The sequence below is a fragment of the Crinia signifera genome, chromosome 1 (assembly GCF_055691185.1).
Source record: "Crinia signifera chromosome 1, ASM5569118v1, whole genome shotgun sequence".
NCBI lineage: Eukaryota > Metazoa > Chordata > Amphibia > Anura > Myobatrachidae > Crinia > Crinia signifera.
In genome coordinates this window covers 362,369,605-362,390,538 of record NC_139217.1, presented here as the reverse complement: position 1 = coordinate 362,390,538, position 20,934 = coordinate 362,369,605, and the positions used below count along the sequence as shown (strand labels likewise).

Here is a 20,934-nt window from a genome sequence, read left to right as displayed (position 1 = left end):
ACGGTGCGATGCGCGCTCCCACGGGCATCTCATCGCACAGTACAAAAAGTATGTACTACACATACTTTTTGTACTGCCATCGCATCGCACGCAAATCGCATGCGATGCAATCCAGCCCATAACTGGTGCGATCATCACACCGTGTATTGGAACCTTGACTTTTCATTTCCACTATATACCTTATTACGTTGGTTATGATGATACATTTCCACATGTTGTTGTTTGCTCTGTTCATACCCACTACATGGATGTATAATTTTGCAAAAAATATTTTGCAAAAAAAGAAAAAAAAGATTGGGTATTTAGCTGTGTAGTGCAAAGAGCTTCAAGCTCATCCAGTTTCATTCTTTGTTTTATTACTAGGTAGTGGAGATAAAATTTCAGGTGCAGTTGCAAGAGAAGAGGAGGAAAGTCTTCCTCGTACGAGATGAGGCCCAAAAAGGTACGTTATATATCGATTGTATAAAGAATGGGTAAAATGCATCCTAAACTTGCTGGTACTAGATGTCTGTATCTGTACATTTGGAAAATATGGGACTAGTAACAATCAACTTCTCTCATAGACAACATATACACACTGGTACTACTGTGTGTGTGTGTGTGTGTGTGTGTGTGTGTGTGTGTGTGTTTACATTTTAGATTACCCATATCAGTAATTGCAGCATGCATAATAGGAGAATAATATGTTAAGTGTCTCAAACTAAATTTGCAATATTTATTTGACTGAATGCAATGCAGTGTTACAGAAAATAAAAATGCCCAGCATGTGCTTCCTTGTTAACAGAATCCTCAGTGATTTTACTACTTTGTTTGAATTATCTTAGATTTCCCCAATTAATTATCTGACTGATTTTTTTTTTAATTATTATTCTTTTAGGGCAAGAAGGGAATAAAGCACCTCCACATGTGAAAATGGAGCACCGTTTGGTGAGTCGCGAGTACTCATTAACCAGGGGCTTTCTATGCTAACATCATCATGCAGTGACTCATATATGAATGTTTTGTGGCAGGAGGAAAATAGACATAGATTTTATTGTTATGGGGTTTGCATGTCCTGTGAACCCTGATGAATAAGAACATTGCATAGAATTAGGACAAGTCTGCTCATGAACTGTTTTTGACAGCTGGTGAAGTGTGATTGGCCTTGGTGTGTTCAGTCAGAGTGGCTTGGTATGGATGCATGGGTGAAACCAAACCACTCAACGAGCATCTATTTTGGCAAAGCAGACAAACTGAACAAGTTTGTTTTTTCAATTTTTTTTTTTTTTTTTTAGGATCCAACCATCTCAGGGCCTGTGTTAAAGGCTACCAAGAATAAAGGTCTGTATGTGTTTCTTGTTGGTATCTTTAGTGGAAATTATAGTGGAATATATTTATTTAAAGAATCCTGATGTTTGCATCGTATAACTAATGGCTAATAGATATTTTGTGAATTTGAATGCAAAGTCTATTACTTCTAGCAAGCAGTGAGTTGGAGAATCATTGGTGTTATTTGGTATTAATAGTACTTATATGTGTCAAATAAGCTAATGATGATTACATATTTGTATCTATTTCTGTGTTAAAGGTCATTCTTTTTGGTCCACTATGGGGCACAGGAATATATAATATCAAAATATGGATGAGAGAGATGAGAGAAAAAGCTATCTATCTATATAAAAAACAAGAGAGAAAGGGGCGCTTCATGGTGCAGATAAATAAACTTTTAATTTCTGGGAAATATAAATTCACTCCAATGAACAGTAAAAGCATTTGCTTGTACCAAAATATTCCACAGTGTGGGCTGGTTACCACATGATTTTACATAAAATACCGGGGTAAACTGCTCCACTGCCAGGTCCTTGGTTGTCAGGATGCCAAAGGCCACTCAGCTCTGGCTTGCACCGCCGTGTCTGGACACCGTCAACTGTGGATACTGCAGATGGGGGAGAAGATCCGGGACTGAAGGTGCGAGTATCACGAGGGTGAGGCTTGTGACACTCGTACCTTCAGTTCTGGAGCTTCTCCCCCATCTTGTGTATCCACAGTTGAAAAGGAAGTGGCCCCAGCTCAGACCCTTGAGGAATACCGCTTAAAACTTAAAAAGTTTTGAAACATTTTAAAATGTTCCATTTACCACAACTCTGTTCCTTATTTTCACCCAAGTACAAGTGTTGCTACCTAGTCCCAACTCCCAGAGTAGACAACATTTACTGCATTGCCCTGGACTAAGTTCTCTCTCACCTCCTCATAGAACTTAATTAAATCAGTTTGGCATGACCTATCCCTCAAAAATCCATGCTGGTTCCCACTGATGATAATATCGCACTCTTAAAATACCATCCAGTATTTTCCTTACTGTTGATGTCAGAGTTGGGGATCTATAATTTCCTGGATATATTTTACTTCCTTTTTTATATATTTGCACTACATGTGCTATTTGCCAGTCTCTTTGTACCCAGCCTGATATAATTGAATCTGTGAAAATTAAGTAGAATGGCCTAGCTATTTCTAAAGGCCCCCATACACTAGGGCGACTTGCGACTTCCCCCTGAGCTTCCCCGGCTGCTCCCCGGGGGAGCTTGATTAGATTGGCACTTGATGTGCCATTTTTTACATGTGATAAATCATCTCGATTTATCACATGTAAAAAACCCGGGGAGCAGGGGGGGGGGGCTACAGAGCAGGGCTGCTGGTGGGAGCAGGGGACACTGCGGACGCTGTGGGGGACACAGGCGGCATAGAGCCGGGAGCTGTCAGTGCTAGAAAAAAAAGCCTATACAATGAATGGGCAGCCTGTGATTGGCTGAGCGCTCTCTCAGCCAATTGCTGACTGGCTGAGAGAGCGCTCAGCCAATCACAGGCCGCCCATTCATTGTATGGGCTTTTTTTTTTTATTCAGTACTGACAGCTCCCGCCGGCTCCCCCTGCCCGGCTCTATGCCGCCTGTGTCCCCCGCAGCGTCCCCAGCCCCCCCTGCTCCCTCTACCGCCGCGCCGCCCCACTAGGTCCCAAGTCGGGTGGTCGGACGTGCAGCAGGTCCGACCACCCGTCGCAGATCCGATGCGCACGGGACCGCGCATCGGATCTGAGGGGACATCAAAACTAGCCGATTTTGGTCCGATTTCGGCCAGATCCGACTGATCTGGCTGAAATCTGACCAAAATCGGCTAGTGTATGGGGGCCTTAAGCTTAGCTCCAGTACAACCCTAGGGTATAAGCCATCTGGCCCTGGAGATTTATAGACCTTGACTTTGCATAGACCCTTACAGACCTTATTAAGTAACGGGATGTTATCATTACTATTGTTATGTAAAAATCCCAACATATGATCCTCTCTAGTAAATACTGGCTATAAGAAGGTGCTTAATTTCTCTGTTTTTGTATTCATCATCAGTAATTAATCCACTTATTTTACTTTTTAGGGGTCCTATATTTTTTTTTTTATTATTCTTTTACCATTGATTTACTTTTAACAAAAAAAAAAAACTTTTTAGGGTGGTTCTTGCTTTACATTGCAATTTGCTACTCATTTTCCATTTTAGCAGGTCTGATTTGCCTTTTTGCATGTATTGTTAAATTCCTTGTATACATGCAATGACTTTTCATTCTTGTCGTAATTAAACCATTAAAATGCATGCCTCTTATTAATTTCTTTCCTTATGGTGTGTACATACGGGGGCGATATGGCTTCCGATGTTCCCGATATAGTGAACATCGGAAGCCATATCGCATATTAATTGTCGGCTTTTTAGTGCTAACAAGCCTGATGCGCTGCCGATGCGCAAATCGGCAGCGATATAGTGAAGGCAGGCAAGACTATATAGCGCAGATCTGCACTATATAGTCTAAATTGTCCCTCTGCAGCATGCCATGCTATGCGAGTCCCGATACCATCTGATCGTATCGGGACTCACATAGCACTGCATAACTGCCGTGTGTACACCCCATTACCTTCTTATTTAGCCACATAGGTAAGAACAGAAATCCTGTTTTGCCATCAGATCAAATTTTGTTTATCTTGTGACAAACCAAGATAATGCAAGAAATAGGTTTTAATGTTACTAAAAACTCATATGATATAAAAGAATGCTAAATATGCAATGTTCTTCATTGTGCTTGGCACAGGAGGAATGTACAGTATATGCTCAATATATTTGTTCTAAATCTGTGCAGGTTATAAGCAGCTTAGTTTACTGTGCCAGCTGTGTGGGCACATAAATTCTATTGTATTTTAGGACCTTAGCATAGGTGGTACAAAGGTATTCAGAAATAAAAATCCAAATTTTTCGATGTGTTGCTGTATTTTTTTAGCATCGAGTGATGCAGAGTTAGATGGCGCTCAGAAGCAGAAAGTCCTCATTGACACTTTGTTGAATGTGGAAGGAGGCAGCGCTGTCCATATGGGTGCAACAAAGCACAATCGAGACATTGCAGAGGTGGCGGCTGCAGCAGAACTGTTACTACCACGGGGCAGCTCTCGCATCTCTGGACCTGTGAGTACTTCTATTTAATCTGAAAAGTAAACTTTGTCATCCCTTTTTTTTTTTGTACTCTTTGAGTTGTACTCTCTTAAGGAATTCCTTTAGTAGTAGCGAGTAACATGTAGTGGTAGGTTATGCTTATCCTTAGCCAGACCACTGGTATAATGCAGGAGTAAACTCCTCTCCCCTTTGCACCTTTCTCCATTGTTTTTCCATTGCCCTGCATAGACACTTTGCCCCAGTGCTCTTACCTTATTTATAATTTCTTCGCTTTTCTTCATTTTCCACTACTCCCTATAGCATAGAAATACTGTTTGTTATTTATGGTCGTACCGTAGCCCCCAACACCTTTTGTTCAAATGGTCATCTGATTCTGAACATTTGTCATCTGAACCGCAAATTCGATATATAGTACGTGCAGCACATAATATCTATCGACGTGAGATTTGACCGGCGGGCCCATGCATCGTGCTGTGTGGGACACAAAATGTGCATACAATCATTCGATTTATCGCACCGCTGTGGTCGAAATTGAATGATTGTGTGCAATATCGCCCTAGTATATGGCACCATAAGTGAGAAATGGCTAGTACTGCGTACATCCTATGAATACATTTTCTATATTGTACAGGTGAAAACTCCTGCACCACCTCTACTTCATGGCAAACTTCGGGATTATCAGTTGATAGGACTGGACTGGTTTGCTAAACAGTACCAAAAGAACCTTAATGGGATTCTAGCAGATGAAGCCGGATTGGGCAAAAATGTCCAGGTGATTGCCCTCCTTGCACATCTGGCCAGCAGTGAAGGTAAGAAATAGGTCATATTAGTCTTATTAAAAAGGTGTTGTCAAGCTTTCCTTAATGGTTTGAAATTGTATAATCTTCAGGAGTATGGGGTCCTCATTTGATCGTTGTACGAAGCTGTAATGTCTTGAAGTGGGAGCTGGAACTCAAACGCTGGTGTCCTGCACTGAAACTACTTATGTATTTTGGGAACCAACGTGAGCTGAGAAAGAAGCGTCAGGTAAACCGGCTTGCACATGAGAGACTAGCTGCTTTAGTGCGTGTTAACATATACTTTTAACTTGATAATTTTAACTTTTTGGAATATTAATCTTTTAGAGCATTTAAACTATTTGTTTTATAGTTCTCTTGTCCTCCAAACATCCCAAAAGAAGTCAGAGCCGCGTGTTAGTAACTATTTGTGTTCCATAAATGTAGTTCTGCTTTTAAATTCTAATTCCATACTTCACCTAGACATGGCATGAGCCCAACAACTTCCATGTCTGCATCACCTCCTACAAGCAGCTATTCAAGGGACTGCAGGCCTTCATGAAAATGAGATGGAAATACCTGGTCCTGGATGAAGTGCATCAGCTCCGCAATATTACTGAGAAGCACTGGGAAGCGATCCTCAAACTCCCAAGGTTTGAATGTCTTCTATTCACTGTGCATTAGCATTTCAAAGGTATAGGTTTTATTTGACAGGAAGTGAAAGATGGGTGATGGGATGAAACAATGATGAATTGAGATTATACAACATAGATATTGTAATATAAGCATGTAGTAGTAGTACGTTTATTTATAAGGCGCCACAAAGTGTCCGCAGCGCCGTACATAGCAAACAAAAAACAAATGACAAGGTAACGTACAGGGTGTGTTGAAAAATACAGTATAAATAGGGGTATAGCTGGTAGAAATAAAATCAGCATCAGTTCAGAAGTAGGTGTCAAAATTGTCGAGGAGACTGAAGATGAAGTAGAGGAAGGGAAGAACAGGACAGGTGAGGTAAAGAGGTAGGGTGAGTACGTAAGCAGGAGGACCCTACTCATAAGAGTTAACATACTAAAAATAGGTGGCTATATGCTTGGGTTTCCTAGATTTAGTTGGCGTTGTTGCATATAAAGTATGTTTATCTTTTTTTTTAATTTGATGTTAGTTTCCTACTAAAACTTGTGGCCACTTTCAGTTTAAGCATGTTAGTGTAAACCTACATGTATGTGTACATGCCTGAGTTAGAGTAAAGTTATCTGAACTGTTTTTTTTAAACCATTTTTTTACATCACAAAGTACATGACTTTGGTCAGAAAACAATCTATTATACTATTTTGGATTCCAATCACAGATGTTTTTCAGTCCTAAAAATAGCTGGGATGGCAATCCTTTTTGGTGCTTTTTTGGTGCTTTATCTCCTATCACTTTATCTCCACTTTATCTTCAGTTTATCTCTTCTCCAGGCTTAACACATCTGCCCCATACTGCGTAATCACAACTGTAAAGGTGCCCACACACTAGAACGATTTTTTTGCTGATGTCCGATCTCTGATAAATCGGCCGATATCAGTCTTATGTGCGCTCTTGTGGATCTTTGGCTAAATCTTCTGATCTTACGTGCTGCATGAAAGATCAGAAGATTTAACAAAACATTCATAGGAACGCACACAGGATCTTAAGAAAAATCTTTGGTCATTTATGCGCACATCTTAAGATCGCAGATCTTTCTAGTGTGTGGGCACCTTTAGAGTTACCAATCAGACATAACTCACTAATCCCATTTGCCACTCACAGGAACACTATCCCAGTATGCTCCACAGTTGCACAGAACAACTGCAACTAAGGCCAACACTCCATAACCTTGGGCTAACAGTGGGAAAAATGTAAATCCCAGTTTTTCCACTGGTTGTATGTGTAATGAATTTTCTTTGTGATCTAAGATTTACAATGTAGTATAATAAACTATTTGTTGTCTCAGAATTGCTCTTTTTGATTGACTGTAATTTCTCAGTAGCGAGCCCACTCTAAACGCAGTCCCATTGCTGTAACTCCATCATCAATCTTCTATTATTATTATTATGACTTTTCATTGCTGAAGGGATATTTGGCCCCTTTTATAATGAAACATTGATGACCTGTTTATCTCTTAAGCTGCCGATACACGGTACAATTATTGTATACAATTTGGACTAGATCGTATCACATTGCATAGGTTTTGCAATGCAATGAGATGAGATCTAGTACAAAAAGTATGTGGAGCAGATACTTTTTGAGCTGTGCGATGAGATGTTTGAAGGGAGCACGCATCTCATCGCACCCAGAAATTGTACCGTGTGTGGGCTAAAAGTCTACTATTGGTCCGTTTAATACTTTCAGCTTTTACAGCAGGGGTTCCGAACTACAGTCCTCAAGGTACACGAACAGTCAAGGTTTTTAAGATTAGTCATACTTGAGCACAGTTGATTTAATTAGCACCGAAGTTATTTTGCTGTAATATAACCATTTGTGCGCAAACATGGATATCACTGAATCGTGGGATGTTAGTTTGCCTGGAGAACTGAGGTTGGGAAAAAGTGCTTTAGGAACTATTAAGGTTTTACAGAGTAACATCCCCATCTTCATAGTGTGCATCACTACATTCTGTAAGTGCACTATATTGTAACGAATGTAGAGTACTTGGAATACAGAATAATTGCAGACAATATTTTTCTCTCCCAGCCAGCGTAGGCTGCTTCTCAGGGACACTCCGTTACCACACACTTGGAAGGACCTGTGGACCATGGTGCATTTCCTCATTCCAGGCTTGTCCAGATCATACTTGGACTTCCCAGTGAAGGATGGAAGTGACCAAGACCAAGAATACAGACACACCATTTCCATAAGATTGCATCGGGTAATTATAAAAGTGGATTAACTACAGGAAACTTGAGATACAGGAATAAATTGATAACAGACTAATTGTTCAAATTAGATGTACAAGATACAGGAAGTGATGACTATTTTTAGCTTTATTCACACTAGCGATTTGATGGTGCAGTTATTCATGCAAAGTATTTTATGTTAATGGGGCAATCCAAATAGATGCAATCTGTTTTAGATCAATAAAAATGGCCTGATATTGCGCTTTATAACCGATGGTCATTGTCGTGTTATGACGACGCTCTGGGCTAATGTGGATAGTGAGGGTTTCAAATGGAGGCATTTGCCAGTATGTAACATGGAGCACTGGAAAATGCCTCCTTTATTGTGCATAAGACGCACTTGTGGCCGCACCCCACCTTTTGTGCAGGAGACGCATGCGCTACCTAACCCTGTCGGCAAGGTCTGAGACGCTCCTGCGTCCAATAGATGGAGCTCCTCTCCACCGGTGCCCGCATGATTCCCTCTCCGCCGGCGCCGGAATATAGGCGCTGTGTTAGGCCCGATCACTAGGCTTGCGGGGGACATTACGGTGACTAGCTGCCTGACGGGGACACTACGCAGGGCTGCCGCGGAGTCACTGCACTAACTGCGCTAGGCAGCCGTTGGGCTACTCTGACAACGTAGCTTAGCCTACGCTGAAAACGTAGCGTAGCGTAGCCTACGCTGAAAACGTAGCGTAGCCCGGCGCCGTGATAGTACCTACTTTTTTTTTTCTTTCATGATCTATTTTGCCCAGGGATGTGATCACCAGCATTTAGTGAAGGTTGCAGGGTATTTATAGACCACGTGGGAAAGCCTTTACATTTTGATACAGCCATTTCATTCTTTGTGGTTATTTCTCTGACATGCAGCAGGGGCCACTGGGATCACATCGGGTATTAGAGATGGGAATGCTGGGAGCAAGGCACAACTGACTTTAATTAGGGAAGACTAGCTCCTCCCCTCTAAGACCCATCAGCCCCCAGTGAGAAAATTGTGCCAAGGGAGCAAGGTCACAGTTTTCACTGCTCTTGCATTTTTGCATTTAAAAGGAAAAAGAGATTTCTTGAACAAGGATCCCTTCCCAGCTTCCTGTAAAGTGTGGGTCCGGGTATCCAGCGCCCCTGGTTTCCAGGTTCCCGGTCAGGACCTCCAGAAGGCGCCTGCCCGGTGTTTCCGTGCTCCTGCCGTCCCTTGCAAAGGGTTCGCCAGCCACGAAGGTTTGCCTCAGGGTGAGTAATTCTCCCTTCTGCCTTCCCCTGCTTTCCCAGCTCTGTCGCGCTGTAGCGCGGCGCACTCGCATAGGCGCCGCCATTGAAGCCGGGTTTGACACGCTGACAGAGATTCCGGCGTTGCTGCAGCAGTCAGCGGGACGCCGGCGGGGTCACGGTCCGGCTAGCGTTGGCGGCGCTGCGGGGGTTCGGCGCTAGCTTGCAGTGAAGGCAAGTTCTGGGAGGGGGGAGCAGGGTGTTTGTATATTGAGGCGGGCATGGCGCGGCCCGGTGTTTAAAGACAACGAGCCCTGCTTAGTGCAGTGGGCTATGCTCTGTTAAAGAGCATTCATTCTGGTGCGCACACACATAATGTTAATGACGCGCTGTTCCTTTATAGGTTACTGCGTCCAGTTCTTCTAAGCCTTGCTGCAGCAGGCACAGAGAAGGGTTGTTTTCACATTTATCAGAGCTTATTCTCCTCTAGGACTCGCGGCCCCCAGAGGTTTTGTCCTGGTGCTCTGTGGTGGTGTGTGTGTGTGTGTGTGTGCGTGTGTGTGAAGTTGTCTGTGGGCTGCTGCATTGGACCCATTCAGTACCATGACGGGCAGGTCCAAGGCTTCCCAGAAAGCCTATACTTGCTCTAATTGCGCAGCAAGATTCACGCAGTATTCTGCAGAGGGTAATTCTTCTGTTTGTCAGGCCTGCGCTGATGCTAATTCTACATCCTCTGTAGTTGATGCCCCTACCCCACAGTGGGCTTCGGTCCTTGTGGGTACTATGTCTAAGTTGTCGGCTGAGTTGGCAGAGTCCCGCAGGGCGGAGCCCGCTTGGGTCTCAACACTAGCCAGGTCGGTTGACGCGTTGGCTGGGTCCATGAATAGGCCCCAAGGACCGACATCCTCAGGTCAGAAGCGACCTTTTCAACTTCTTTTGCAGGGGGATGATTCAGAAGAAGAACCCGAACCATTTGAAGAAATGGTTGCGGGGGAGTGGGAGGAGGTACAGGATGCCCTTCCCGAGGCGGAGCCTACTCCAGGAGGGATTGAGGCTCTTATTTTGGCCGTTAAGGAGGTCCTTCATTTGCCGGAGGATCCCCTTCCTGAACCTCAGGAGCTGGATCTTTTTGGCATCTCTCAGAAGGCTGCGGTGGTGTTCCCTTTCCCTAACCAGGAGCAGCTTTTGGCAGCATGGCAACATCCGGATAAACGGTTTCAAATTCCTAGACGGTTTCCGTCGCTGTATCCGTTTGATCAGGCGGCCCTCAGCAAATGGGAAACGCCTCCGCCGGTGGACACATCAGTGTCTAGGTTGTCCAAAAAGACTACTTTGCCTGTTCCAGGGGCTTCTTCCTTGAAGGATCCGTCCGATCGGAAGATGGAGGCGATGCTTAAGACCATTTATACGGCTGCGGGAGCCCAGCTTAGACCAGCAATTGTGTCGGCATGGGTGAACAAGGCCAACGTCAGGTGGGCAGAGAAGATTATTGAAGGGCTGGACTCTAAGGTTCCGTTGGAGGAGCTCCGCCATTTGGCGGAGCACATTAAGGAATCTGCCTCGTTTTTAGGTGACGCAGCCAAGGACATTTCCTTAGTATCTGCACGTATCTCCGCAAATGCCGTTTCAGCTAGACGAGCCTTATGGCTGCGTTCTTGGCAGGCGGATGCAGAATCTAAGAAGGCCATGGAGGGCCTCCCTTTCACCGGAGATATGCTTTTCGGGCCTGAATTAGATAGGTGGATTTCTCAGGCCACTGGTGGGAAGTCGACTTTCCTGCCTTCATCAGCACCTCCACCTAGGCGACAATTTACAGGTCCGGCGTTTCAGTCCTTTCGGCCACAACGTTCCTTTCGTGGCAGAGGAAGAGGTTTTCAACCTTCCAGAGGGTCCAGAGGCAGAGCCCGTCCTCAGGCCGCTCCCAGAGCCCAGGAGCCCAAGCCGGCTCAGAAGCCAGTGGCATGACGGTTTGCCAGCTTCCTTAGGCGACTCCCCAGTGGGGGCTCGCCTTTTGAGTTTCAGAACCCAATGGTTCTCCCTCTCGGAGGATCCTTGGGTTCGGAGACTTGTATCAGAGGGATATCGAATCCAGTTCGATGCGCCTCCCCCCAGGCGTTTTTTCACCACTGCGCTCCCGGTGTCTGTGGACAAGAGGTCGGGTCTTCTTCTAGCAATCCAGACCTTGCTGGAATCGCAGGTGATCATTCCGGTCCCGTTCTCGGAAAGGAACACATGTTTTTATTCCAACCTATTTGTCGTTCCCAAGCCGGATGGGTCAGTGCGGCCCATATTGAACCTCAAGTCCCTCAATCTGCTAGTGTCCTACCAACCATTCAAGATGGAGTCAATTCATTCGGTAATTGCTTCCATGGAACCAGGGGAATACATGGTATCCTTGGATATCAAGGATGCCTATTTGCATATCCCCATTTGGAAGTCTCACCAGGCCTTTCTGCGATTCGCCATCGGTCGGGACCATTTCCAATTCAGAGCTCTCCCATTTGGTCTTTCGTCAGCTCCCAGAGTCTTTACCAAGACTTTGTCGGTGGCCATTGCATCTCTCAGGAGCCGCGGAGTGACGATAATTCCATATTTGGACGATCTCCTCATCAAGGCCCCGTCGACAACGTTGCTGGAATCACACGCCAAGTGGACGATCCAGACGCTCACCAGTCTAGGATGGGTCATGAACTTCAGGAAGTCGTCTCTGGTTCCCACCCAAAGGATTCTATTTTTAGGCCTTTGGCTGGATACGGAAGTGCAGAGGGTTTTCTTACCAGAGGACAAGATCCAGGCTCTACAACTCTTAACGCTGAAGGTCCTACTTCCTCAGAGGGTCAGTCTTCATCTTTGTGTACAGCTCTTGGGGAAGATGGTGGCGGCATTTCCGGCTCTGACGTGGGGTCGATTCCATTCACGGCGGTTTCAGCTGGATCTGCTCAGGAAAGGAGCGGGGTCTCATCTGCTGTTACGCAGACTGATTCGGTTGTCGCCCCATGCGCGGATGTCGTTACTCTGGTGGCTCCAGAGGGATCACCTTTGCCAGGGACGTCGGTTTGCGATAGACAACTGGATCGTGTTGACGACAGACGCCAGTCTTCGCGGATGGGGAGCGGTGGTTCTAGAGCTTCGTCTACAGGGCAGATGGAATCCTCAGGAACAACTCTTGCCCATCAATGTGTTAGAACTCAGAGCGATTTACAACGCCCTATTTCTGGCTCAGGAGCATCTTCGGGGTTGTCCGATAAAGATTCGATCGGACAACGCGACTGCGGTCGCCTATGTAAACAGACAGGGCGGAACTCGGAGCCGGCTGGCAATGGAAGAGGTTACAAGAATTCTCCAATGGGCAGTTCGAATGGAGGTAATTCTCACGGCCGTGTTCCTTCCAGGAATAGAAAATCTAGAGGCCGACTTCCTCAGCCGGGAGGATCTGCATCCAGGGGAGTGGGTGCTTCACCCCGAGGTGTTCAGGGATCTCACCACTCGGTGGGGCACTCCCGAAGTAGATCTGATGGCCTCCAGGAAGAATCATCAACTTCGGAAATACGTGGCGCGCACAAGGGATCCAGGCGCAATAGCGGTCGATGCCCTGTCAGCACCGTGGGAGTTCAGTTTCGTGTATCTGTTTCCTCCTCTTCCACTCTTGGGTCGGGTTCTCAAGAGGCTGAAGAGGGAACCAGTGCAGGCGATTCTCATCGCTCCCTGTTGGCCTCGCAGGACTTGGTTTTCAGACATACAGATGAGATGATGCTAGCAGACGAGCCGGTCCGTCTGCCACTCAGGCACGACCTGCTACAGCAGGGTCCATTCTTTCATCAGAATCTGTCTCAGCTACATTTGACGGCGTGGCTGTTGAGACCGCGGTCCTCCGGGCAAGGGGGGTGCCGAGGTCAGTGATACCTACGATGTTGAGAGCGCGAAAGCCTTCTTCGGCGGCTCATTATCACCGCATTTGGCGCTCCTATGCATCGTGGTGTGAGTCAAAGGGTTGGTCCTTTCGAGATTTCAGGTTATCCCGTTTGTTGTTGTTTCTTCAGAGAGGCTTGGATGCGGGGTTGCGGCTGGGTTCCCTTAAGGTCCAGGTTTCGGCTTTGTCGATCCTGTTCCAGAAACGGTTGGCTCTTCTCCCGGAGGTTCAAACTTTTTTTCAGGGGGTTCTTCGGGTCCAGCCGCCTTTTTGTTCCGCCAACCCCTCCTTGGGATTTGGACCTAGTTTTGTCCTTTCTTCAGTCGGATACCTTTGAGCCACTCGATAAGGTGGACTTGAAGTTTTTATGTTGGAAAACAGTTCTGCTCTTGGCTCTGGCTTCGGCTCGCAGAGTGTCGGAGCTCAGTGCCTTATCGTGTAAACCTCCGTACCTCATTTTTCATGAGGACAGGGCGGAGTTACGGACACACTCGGCATTCCTTCCTAAGGTGGTTTCTTCCTATCATGTGAACCAGCCTATTGTGGTTCCAGCCTTTAAGGGGGAGTCGCCCGAGCAGGTGTCATTGGACGTGGTCCGAGCCTTAAGAATTTACGTGGCTAGAACACGTGGTTTGCGAAAATCGGATTGTCTGTTCGTTTTGTATGACGCTTTCCGCAGAGGTTGGCCTGCGTCAAAGCAGACAATTGCAAGGTGGATTAAGTTGACCATCCGCAGTGCGTACCTTCATGCGGGAAGAATTCCGCCTTCGTCTTTGACTGCTCATTCCACCAGATCGGTGAGTACGTCGTGGGCGGCTAGGCGAGGGGCTTCTGCTTCGCAACTGTGCAGAGCAGCCACTTGGTCGTCTATGAACACTTTTGTTCGGTTTTATCAGTTTGACACTTTTGCAGCTTCAGCGACAGCGTTTGGTCGTTTGGTGTTGCAGGATCCCCAGCGCTCTCCCTCCCGGGGCCTGGTCTTTGGAACCTCCCCGATGTGATCCCAGTGGCCCCTGCTGCATGTCAGAGAAAAGAGGATTTTGGTACTCACCGGTAAATCCATTTCTCTGAGATCAGCAGGGGCCACTGGACACCCGCCCAGCTTGTGGAGCCTGCCTGTTATGGTTGCTGTCTGGGTCTGGTTCTGTTTCGGACTGTGAGGGTGTTTATTTGTGTTGTGTTGTTATCTGTTACCTTCTCCTCTAGTGGGCAAATTTCCTCACTGGGGGCTGATGGGTCTTAGAGGGGAGGAGCTAGTCTTCCCTAATTAAAGTCAGTTGTGCCTTGCTCCCAGCATTCCCATCTCTAATACCCGATGTGATCCCAGTGGCCCCTGCTGATCTCAGAGAAATGGATTTACCGGTGAGTACCAAAATCCTCTTTTTTTTGTTGTGGGGTTCCCTTGTTAAAACAAGAACTTATTTGTTCCTTTTACAGTCCACCCAGCCCTTTATATTACGCCGGACCAAGAGAGATGTGGAGAGACAGTTAACCAAGAAATCTGAGCATGTTCTGAAGTGCCAGCTCTCTAATCGACAGAAGGTCCTGTACGAGGATGTTATGATGCAACCTGGGTAAGAGTTGGGGTACTGAACATGATGCATTATTCTATGTAGGTTCATAATCTAGACATTCATCTTCAAATTAGTTTTATAGAAGATTTTCTCGTAAATGAAAGAAACATGATTTGGGGGCAGCATGCTTGGTGTATTGGTTAGCATTACTGCCTCACAGCACTGAGTTTTTGAACTCCCTTCCCAATCATGGCTGATCTCTGGAGTTTTTAGGTTACCTAGGATTTCCTCTGCGTACATCTGTTTTCTCCCACACTCAGACAACATACCAGCAGGCTATTTTCTATTGAGGACAAGATCTATGTTTCTGCGTTTACGGAATATAGGTTGTAAACTGCAAGGGTGAACTGCTATGAATGTAATGTTCTATGTAAGGTGCTGTTCTATATACATATCTTTCAGTAAATAAAATTATATTTTTGTAGAGATTATTTTGTAGTTGTAACCTCCCTTTTTTTTTTTTTTTTAAGTTAATATTTTTTTTTTTTTGTTAATTGTAGTGTAACATTCATTTATTCTTGAATAGGACACAGGATTCCTTAAAGGGCGGACATTTTGTAAGCGTTCTCCATGTCTTGACGCAGCTACAGAGGATTTGTAATCATCCTGATTTGGTTGATCCACGTTCTGGCTTTTCCTCCTATGCGTGTGACACTCTACATTATGAGAGTGCATCATTAGTGCTTCGAGCTATAGAGTATGATCCATGGAAGGTGAGAGAACTTAGTGTGCTTTCCTGGAACCTTGTCCTCTACATCTTTTGAATAATGTTTTATCGGGTTCTATGTTTTCTGGCTTTTGTGAGGGGCAGCAATATCCAGTTTCTTTTTGTTTCTATAAGATTTAGGGTGAATCCTATTAGCTGCAAACAGTTTGTGTGATGTTGAGATGGGTGTATATATGCCAGCAGTGGTTCCCCCAGCAGTCCCTTTTACTACCGGACTTGCACACATTTGCCATGTGTCCTGTGGGGCTGTAAAAATATTCTGCGCAGTTCCGTGCCACACTTACTCGCTCTGGGAGCTGTCCATGGCTAATTAGATTTCTCCCTTATAGGGAGTACACACGGGAGCGCACAGCTGGCCATTTTATCGCCAGCAGCACTCCAAATCACTGGCAATATCGCCCCCGTATGCACACACCTTTAGAGAGAGAGAAATTACGACCCCTTTATTTCGTAATATAGGTATTTTACAACAAGAACATTGAGGCTTACAGATTTGTCTTTTGGGGCTTTTCACTGTCCATAACCTTCTATTACCGATCCGTTCTACTATTGGTATATTTCCATACTCCCTAAAGGGATATTCCAACAGTCGAAAATATTGGCACATATCTATTCAATGCGGCCGTTTTCAGATGCATTTTTGCCCATGCAGGTCGGACTGTTAAAAGTCAAATCTACATTGTCATAAACGTACATTTTTGACCAAAAAAAAAAGGTGGATTTGCCAAATTTGCGACAGTCGGATAGATTGAATAACTTGAATGAAATTCAACCTATTCGAAAAGTGACGACATTTCCGACTGCCTGAAATATATTAACACATCCAATAAATACCCCCTTTAAGTGTTAATTGTACACCATTGTGCTACATTAAAGTTTTATAGGGTCTCCCACCACCAGTCTCATTGACACTCAGATCTGCTGTTTTTTGGGTGGGGTTTAGCTGCTGCAGCACCTCTTTCCTGGAGATGGTAGCTAGTTTCTCATGACTGCTGCTTACTTTAGACATTGAATGTTTTTACTGTACTGTTTTTTTTATTGTTCATAAGCAGCAGGAACCAGGAATACCCAAAACTGCTGCCTGAGTATTGCATTATCCTGCTGTAATATTCAATACCAAGTTATGTTCACATTTTGCTTTTGTTTTTTGTCTTTTACGTTTAGAACGTAGACTTGTCCCTCTTTGATTTAATTGGAATGGAGAATAAAATGACACGTTATGAAGCTCAATTACTTCCTAAACAGAAAGTAACTCGAAAACTGATTCAAGAGCTATACAACAGCCCTGATCCGGGACCTCGACCCAACAAAGTTAAAATTAAACCCAGCAGGTAATAGGGTTTGATAGTGCCAAATTGCACTTGGTCATCTTTGTTCTATTTATATGCCAACTGTGTGTGTGTGTGTGTGTGTGTGTGTGTGTGTATGTATGTATGTGTGTATATATATATATATATATATATATATATATATATATATATATATATATATATATATTTATTTCTTCCACTTTATCTTGTAGGTTGTTTGAGCCAGTCCTCTATGGGCAGAAACCCGAAGGGCGGTTAGTTGCTTTCCCAAATGCACCAGTAACACGTGTAGTAACGACTACTACAGCCACAGTCACTCCAGTCAAAAGGTCCCCAGTGACCACAACTACCGTGCCTCAGGCTACTAAAGGTAATTTGGTTTTCTTAATAAATATACTTGTAATGTCAATCTAGTATTGATCTTGGCATACAGTTAGTTTGTGTTGCATTTTAAAAACTATGTAACATTAATAGAATAGCCATCGGTATAAATAGTGTCCTTCCATTAATGGCTTATGGTCCTATTTAAATTAGTCGCTGATGCAGGCAGATATGATTCTGGTACTGATGGCATATGCTCCTTCATTGCCAAGAAACTAAAATCGGTCTTCTGTTAGTAAGAGAGGATGAGTACCAGAAGCAGGCTCCTGTTGGAATGTTCATATTCTATTTTGTGCACATTAATATTCCAGAACAGTCCGATAAATACTTTGTCATGGTGGAAGAAAAAACTGGTCATCCACATACACAGTAATAACTTATTAGCGAACCATCACCATTTAGGATCATTCTAACCATAATTGATGAAAAGCTCTTCCCAAAGTGTGGTGATCTGGATCTGATACACCGGAAATGCCTTTTCAAGTGTAAAAAGAAAAATGCACTATTTATATGGATGCTGACAAACTTTATAATGTACGTCTTTTAATATAAAGCTCTGTAGTAGAGGGTAATTCACATCCAATGATACGATCTGCTGTTTTAACAATCTGGTGTAACATTTTCATTCTCAGCTGTCCAGCAGATTGCTAACATAGCAAGTGACATATTTATTTATTACAATGTCTGTTTAGTGAAATCTGCTAAGTAATGAGCACACATGTGGAGGTGGCAGGTGCTACTATGTTATAAGAAAGTGAGGAAAACACAGAGACTGGCTGCAGCAATAAATCTGGATGCTAAACGTCACATCCTACAAGCTGCCAAAAGGTTCAGATTTAAAGTCTATGCAACACTAGTATTTAAAAAAAAAAAAAAATGATCTGAACGTTGTCCGATCCCACTAGGTTACTGGGTTGTGCTAGACATTCAGAGCTATGGAGTATTCTTCAGGCACAGGGCCATTTTGATGAAGAATTAACAAAGGTCGCCTCTTACTAGTCGCTGTAGGATCACTAGAGGCCCATTCTTGAGGATCGTGACTGCCAACTTGCATATTTATGCCTCTATATAAACAGTGTCTGGCAGCTCCCATTGAAGAAATAAAGTAGTTCTATTCCAGTTCTATCGCAGACAAAGCTTTATCTGTAACAACGATTGTGTAAAATATCATGCTAGGTTGCTCATTGGACAGACTAGTGTGGATGCCTTAGGCCATTTACGGGGTGTAACCACACACACAGTTTGCCACTGGACTGGTTGAACCAACTTGAACTGAATCTCTAGCTCCTTCTATTGTAGTTTTCTTGCAGGTCACTACAGATCCCCAGGTTGCAGGTGAAAGGATTCATCCACTACTTTTACTGAATCTTCATCAATTGATTGCATGTGTTTCTGTTTCATTAGACATAGGTCAGTTAGTTCTTTAGTGAAGCAACAATGGTTTGAAATCGATGTTTAGTTAAATCTGTACCTTCACTGAAGATGATTCTGGAATACTCTTCCCATCATGTAAATGAAGCACCAGTTATGACGATGGCAAGGGGCATTGTTAATCTGGGATGCTTCATTAAACTCCTCCTGGTGTCCTGGTCTCTGCAGGTTTGGGGACTGGACACCTTCGAATGGCTGCTAGAAACTGTATCCAGACATTCAGTGCAGCATGGTCGCGCTCTCTCCCTGTCTCTGTCTCTCTCGTCTCTCACCCTAGCTTTCTAGTGCAATGTATGGGGGCAAGACTGTTGAGCTGTTGTTCTCCTTTTGAGGAAAATCCATTGGGACCTTGTTTTTTTCCTTTCCTGCTGGTTTAATGGCTTTTTTCGTGCTATCTGTAGCTGCTTATGCTCTTCTGCACATTCCTGTACACTTTTAGACTCCAATGAGCCAATGATTGTAGATTGAGTCATGTCCATGGCTCAGGCCATTGAAGATCCTATATACTGAGTAGATAATCAGGCGGAGGTCAGTCGTTCCTCACTTCCCTGTGCTCCATTTGAGCCTCTGCTTTCATTTGAGTCTTCCACCGAGCCCTCCGGGACCTGTAACTTTGGAGAATGCCTTTCATTTTGGCTTATGTGTATAGGTGACACTGTGATCTCTCCATATTCTGGTTGTTTTCTGTTCTTGGTTAAACAAATATTGATGGAGTATGGGCATGGGCTAGACAGTGCTGAACTTTCAGTAAACACTTTTGGTGTCCCCCGATGTATTCCATGGAATATATATTACAGAGAGTAGACATTTTGAACTATATTGAATTTTTGCAATGTTTTGGTGCATCTGTTTTTCTTTCACCAGTGTGTATGATGAACAGTCCATGGTACCATGGTATTTAAATAGACTTGCCAGTGCCATGCTATATTGCTCCTTCGTACTCATCGCTGGTATTTTCTTCTTTCAACGGATCCTCTGGCAGATCTTGGAAGTTCAGGTCCCTTACATCCAGGGTTAGCTCAGTCTGTTTTGATACCATGGATGTTGGAAGAGTATTTCTGACCATGCATCCTAATGGTCAAGGCTATGAAATCAGTGTCTAACAAAAAAGACCACAGCACAAAGTAAGATATGAGTGCAGGTTTCAGTGCTCTCCTTTTTGTTTTTCAAAGAAAATTGACTGCCATTACTTAAGTTCAATCATTCTATAAAGGTGTGTTGCATGACTTACCGCCATGTGTGCCATGGAACCTTCATCAATCCAAAAATATACTGGAAGGTTAATTGGTTACCAACAAAATTAACCCTAGAATGTCTGTGTGCGCATGTACATGTGGTAGGGAATATAGATTGTAAGCTCCACTGGAGCAGGGACCTATGTGAATGTACATATATTCTTTGTAAAGTGCTGCGTTATATGTGTGCGCTATATAAGAAACTGTTAATAAATAAAATAAAATAATTAGATTTTCTGACCAAAAGCAACCATGTAAGCCTCTTGACTTAATGGACTTTAGTTGCATCACTTGGAAGGTGACTTGTGGTCCAGGGCACTGATAACCACAGGGGTGCTGGGAGGCAGCTGGCAACTTTATCTACAACCTAAGCCAGGGGTAGCCAACTCCTGTCCTCGAGAGCTACCAACAGTTAACGTTTTCCAGGTCTCCTCACAGAATCACAAATGATGTATTTAGCTCCACCTGTGGATCTTTTAAAATGTGTCAGTCAGTAATGAGTGCACCTGTGTACCTGTGAGGTGAGCAGGAACACTTGAACTGTTGGTAGGTTTCGTGGACTGGAGTTGGCTACCCCTGGCTTAGGTTTTAGATCATGGGTCTTCAACCTGTGGCCCTCCAGATGTTGTGAAACTACATGTTCCAACATGCATTGCCCCATTTTTTCCTATGAGAGCATGCCAAAACTGTCAGGGCATGCTGGGACATGTAGTTCTACAACATCTGGATGGCCACAGGTTGAAGACGTGTTTTAAATTAAAGTTGCCAGCTGCCTCCCAGCACCCCTTTGGTTATCAGTGCCTGCAGATGGATCATTTTGTTTTTCATATTTTCCATTTCCATCTATCTGAAGAAATGTTTGCAAGTGAACATAATCACAAATACGATGTGATTTAAGTGTTGCTACTAATTTTATTGCAGAGCCCACCTTTTTTGTATAACAGCTGTTCATGTTTTTATCCTTTAGAATATTCTTGCCTTTATCACGAGAATCTAACAATTTAACCCTTTCCTATAC

General features: G+C 44.2%; 1 protein-coding gene across 5 annotated transcripts in view; it reads left to right on the top strand.

The window, feature by feature from the left end:
* The window catches only part of LOC146009657 (E1A-binding protein p400-like), a 106,827-nt gene that overhangs the window by 13,076 nt on the left and 72,817 nt on the right, over positions 1-20,934 (top strand). For all 5 annotated transcript variants that reach the window (XM_083150125.1, XM_083150119.1, XM_083150114.1 and 2 more), the window contains exons 9-20: positions 364-442; positions 878-927; positions 1,275-1,320; positions 4,294-4,475; positions 5,095-5,272; positions 5,353-5,489; positions 5,723-5,892; positions 7,958-8,132; positions 14,696-14,832; positions 15,359-15,545; positions 16,724-16,890; positions 17,082-17,239. In XM_083150125.1, coding sequence (XP_083006251.1) covers positions 364-442; positions 878-927; positions 1,275-1,320; positions 4,294-4,475; positions 5,095-5,272; positions 5,353-5,489; positions 5,723-5,892; positions 7,958-8,132; positions 14,696-14,832; positions 15,359-15,545; positions 16,724-16,890; positions 17,082-17,239 — 1,666 coding nt within the window. The remainder of the gene's footprint in view (positions 1-363; positions 443-877; positions 928-1,274; positions 1,321-4,293; positions 4,476-5,094; positions 5,273-5,352; positions 5,490-5,722; positions 5,893-7,957; positions 8,133-14,695; positions 14,833-15,358; positions 15,546-16,723; positions 16,891-17,081; positions 17,240-20,934) is intronic.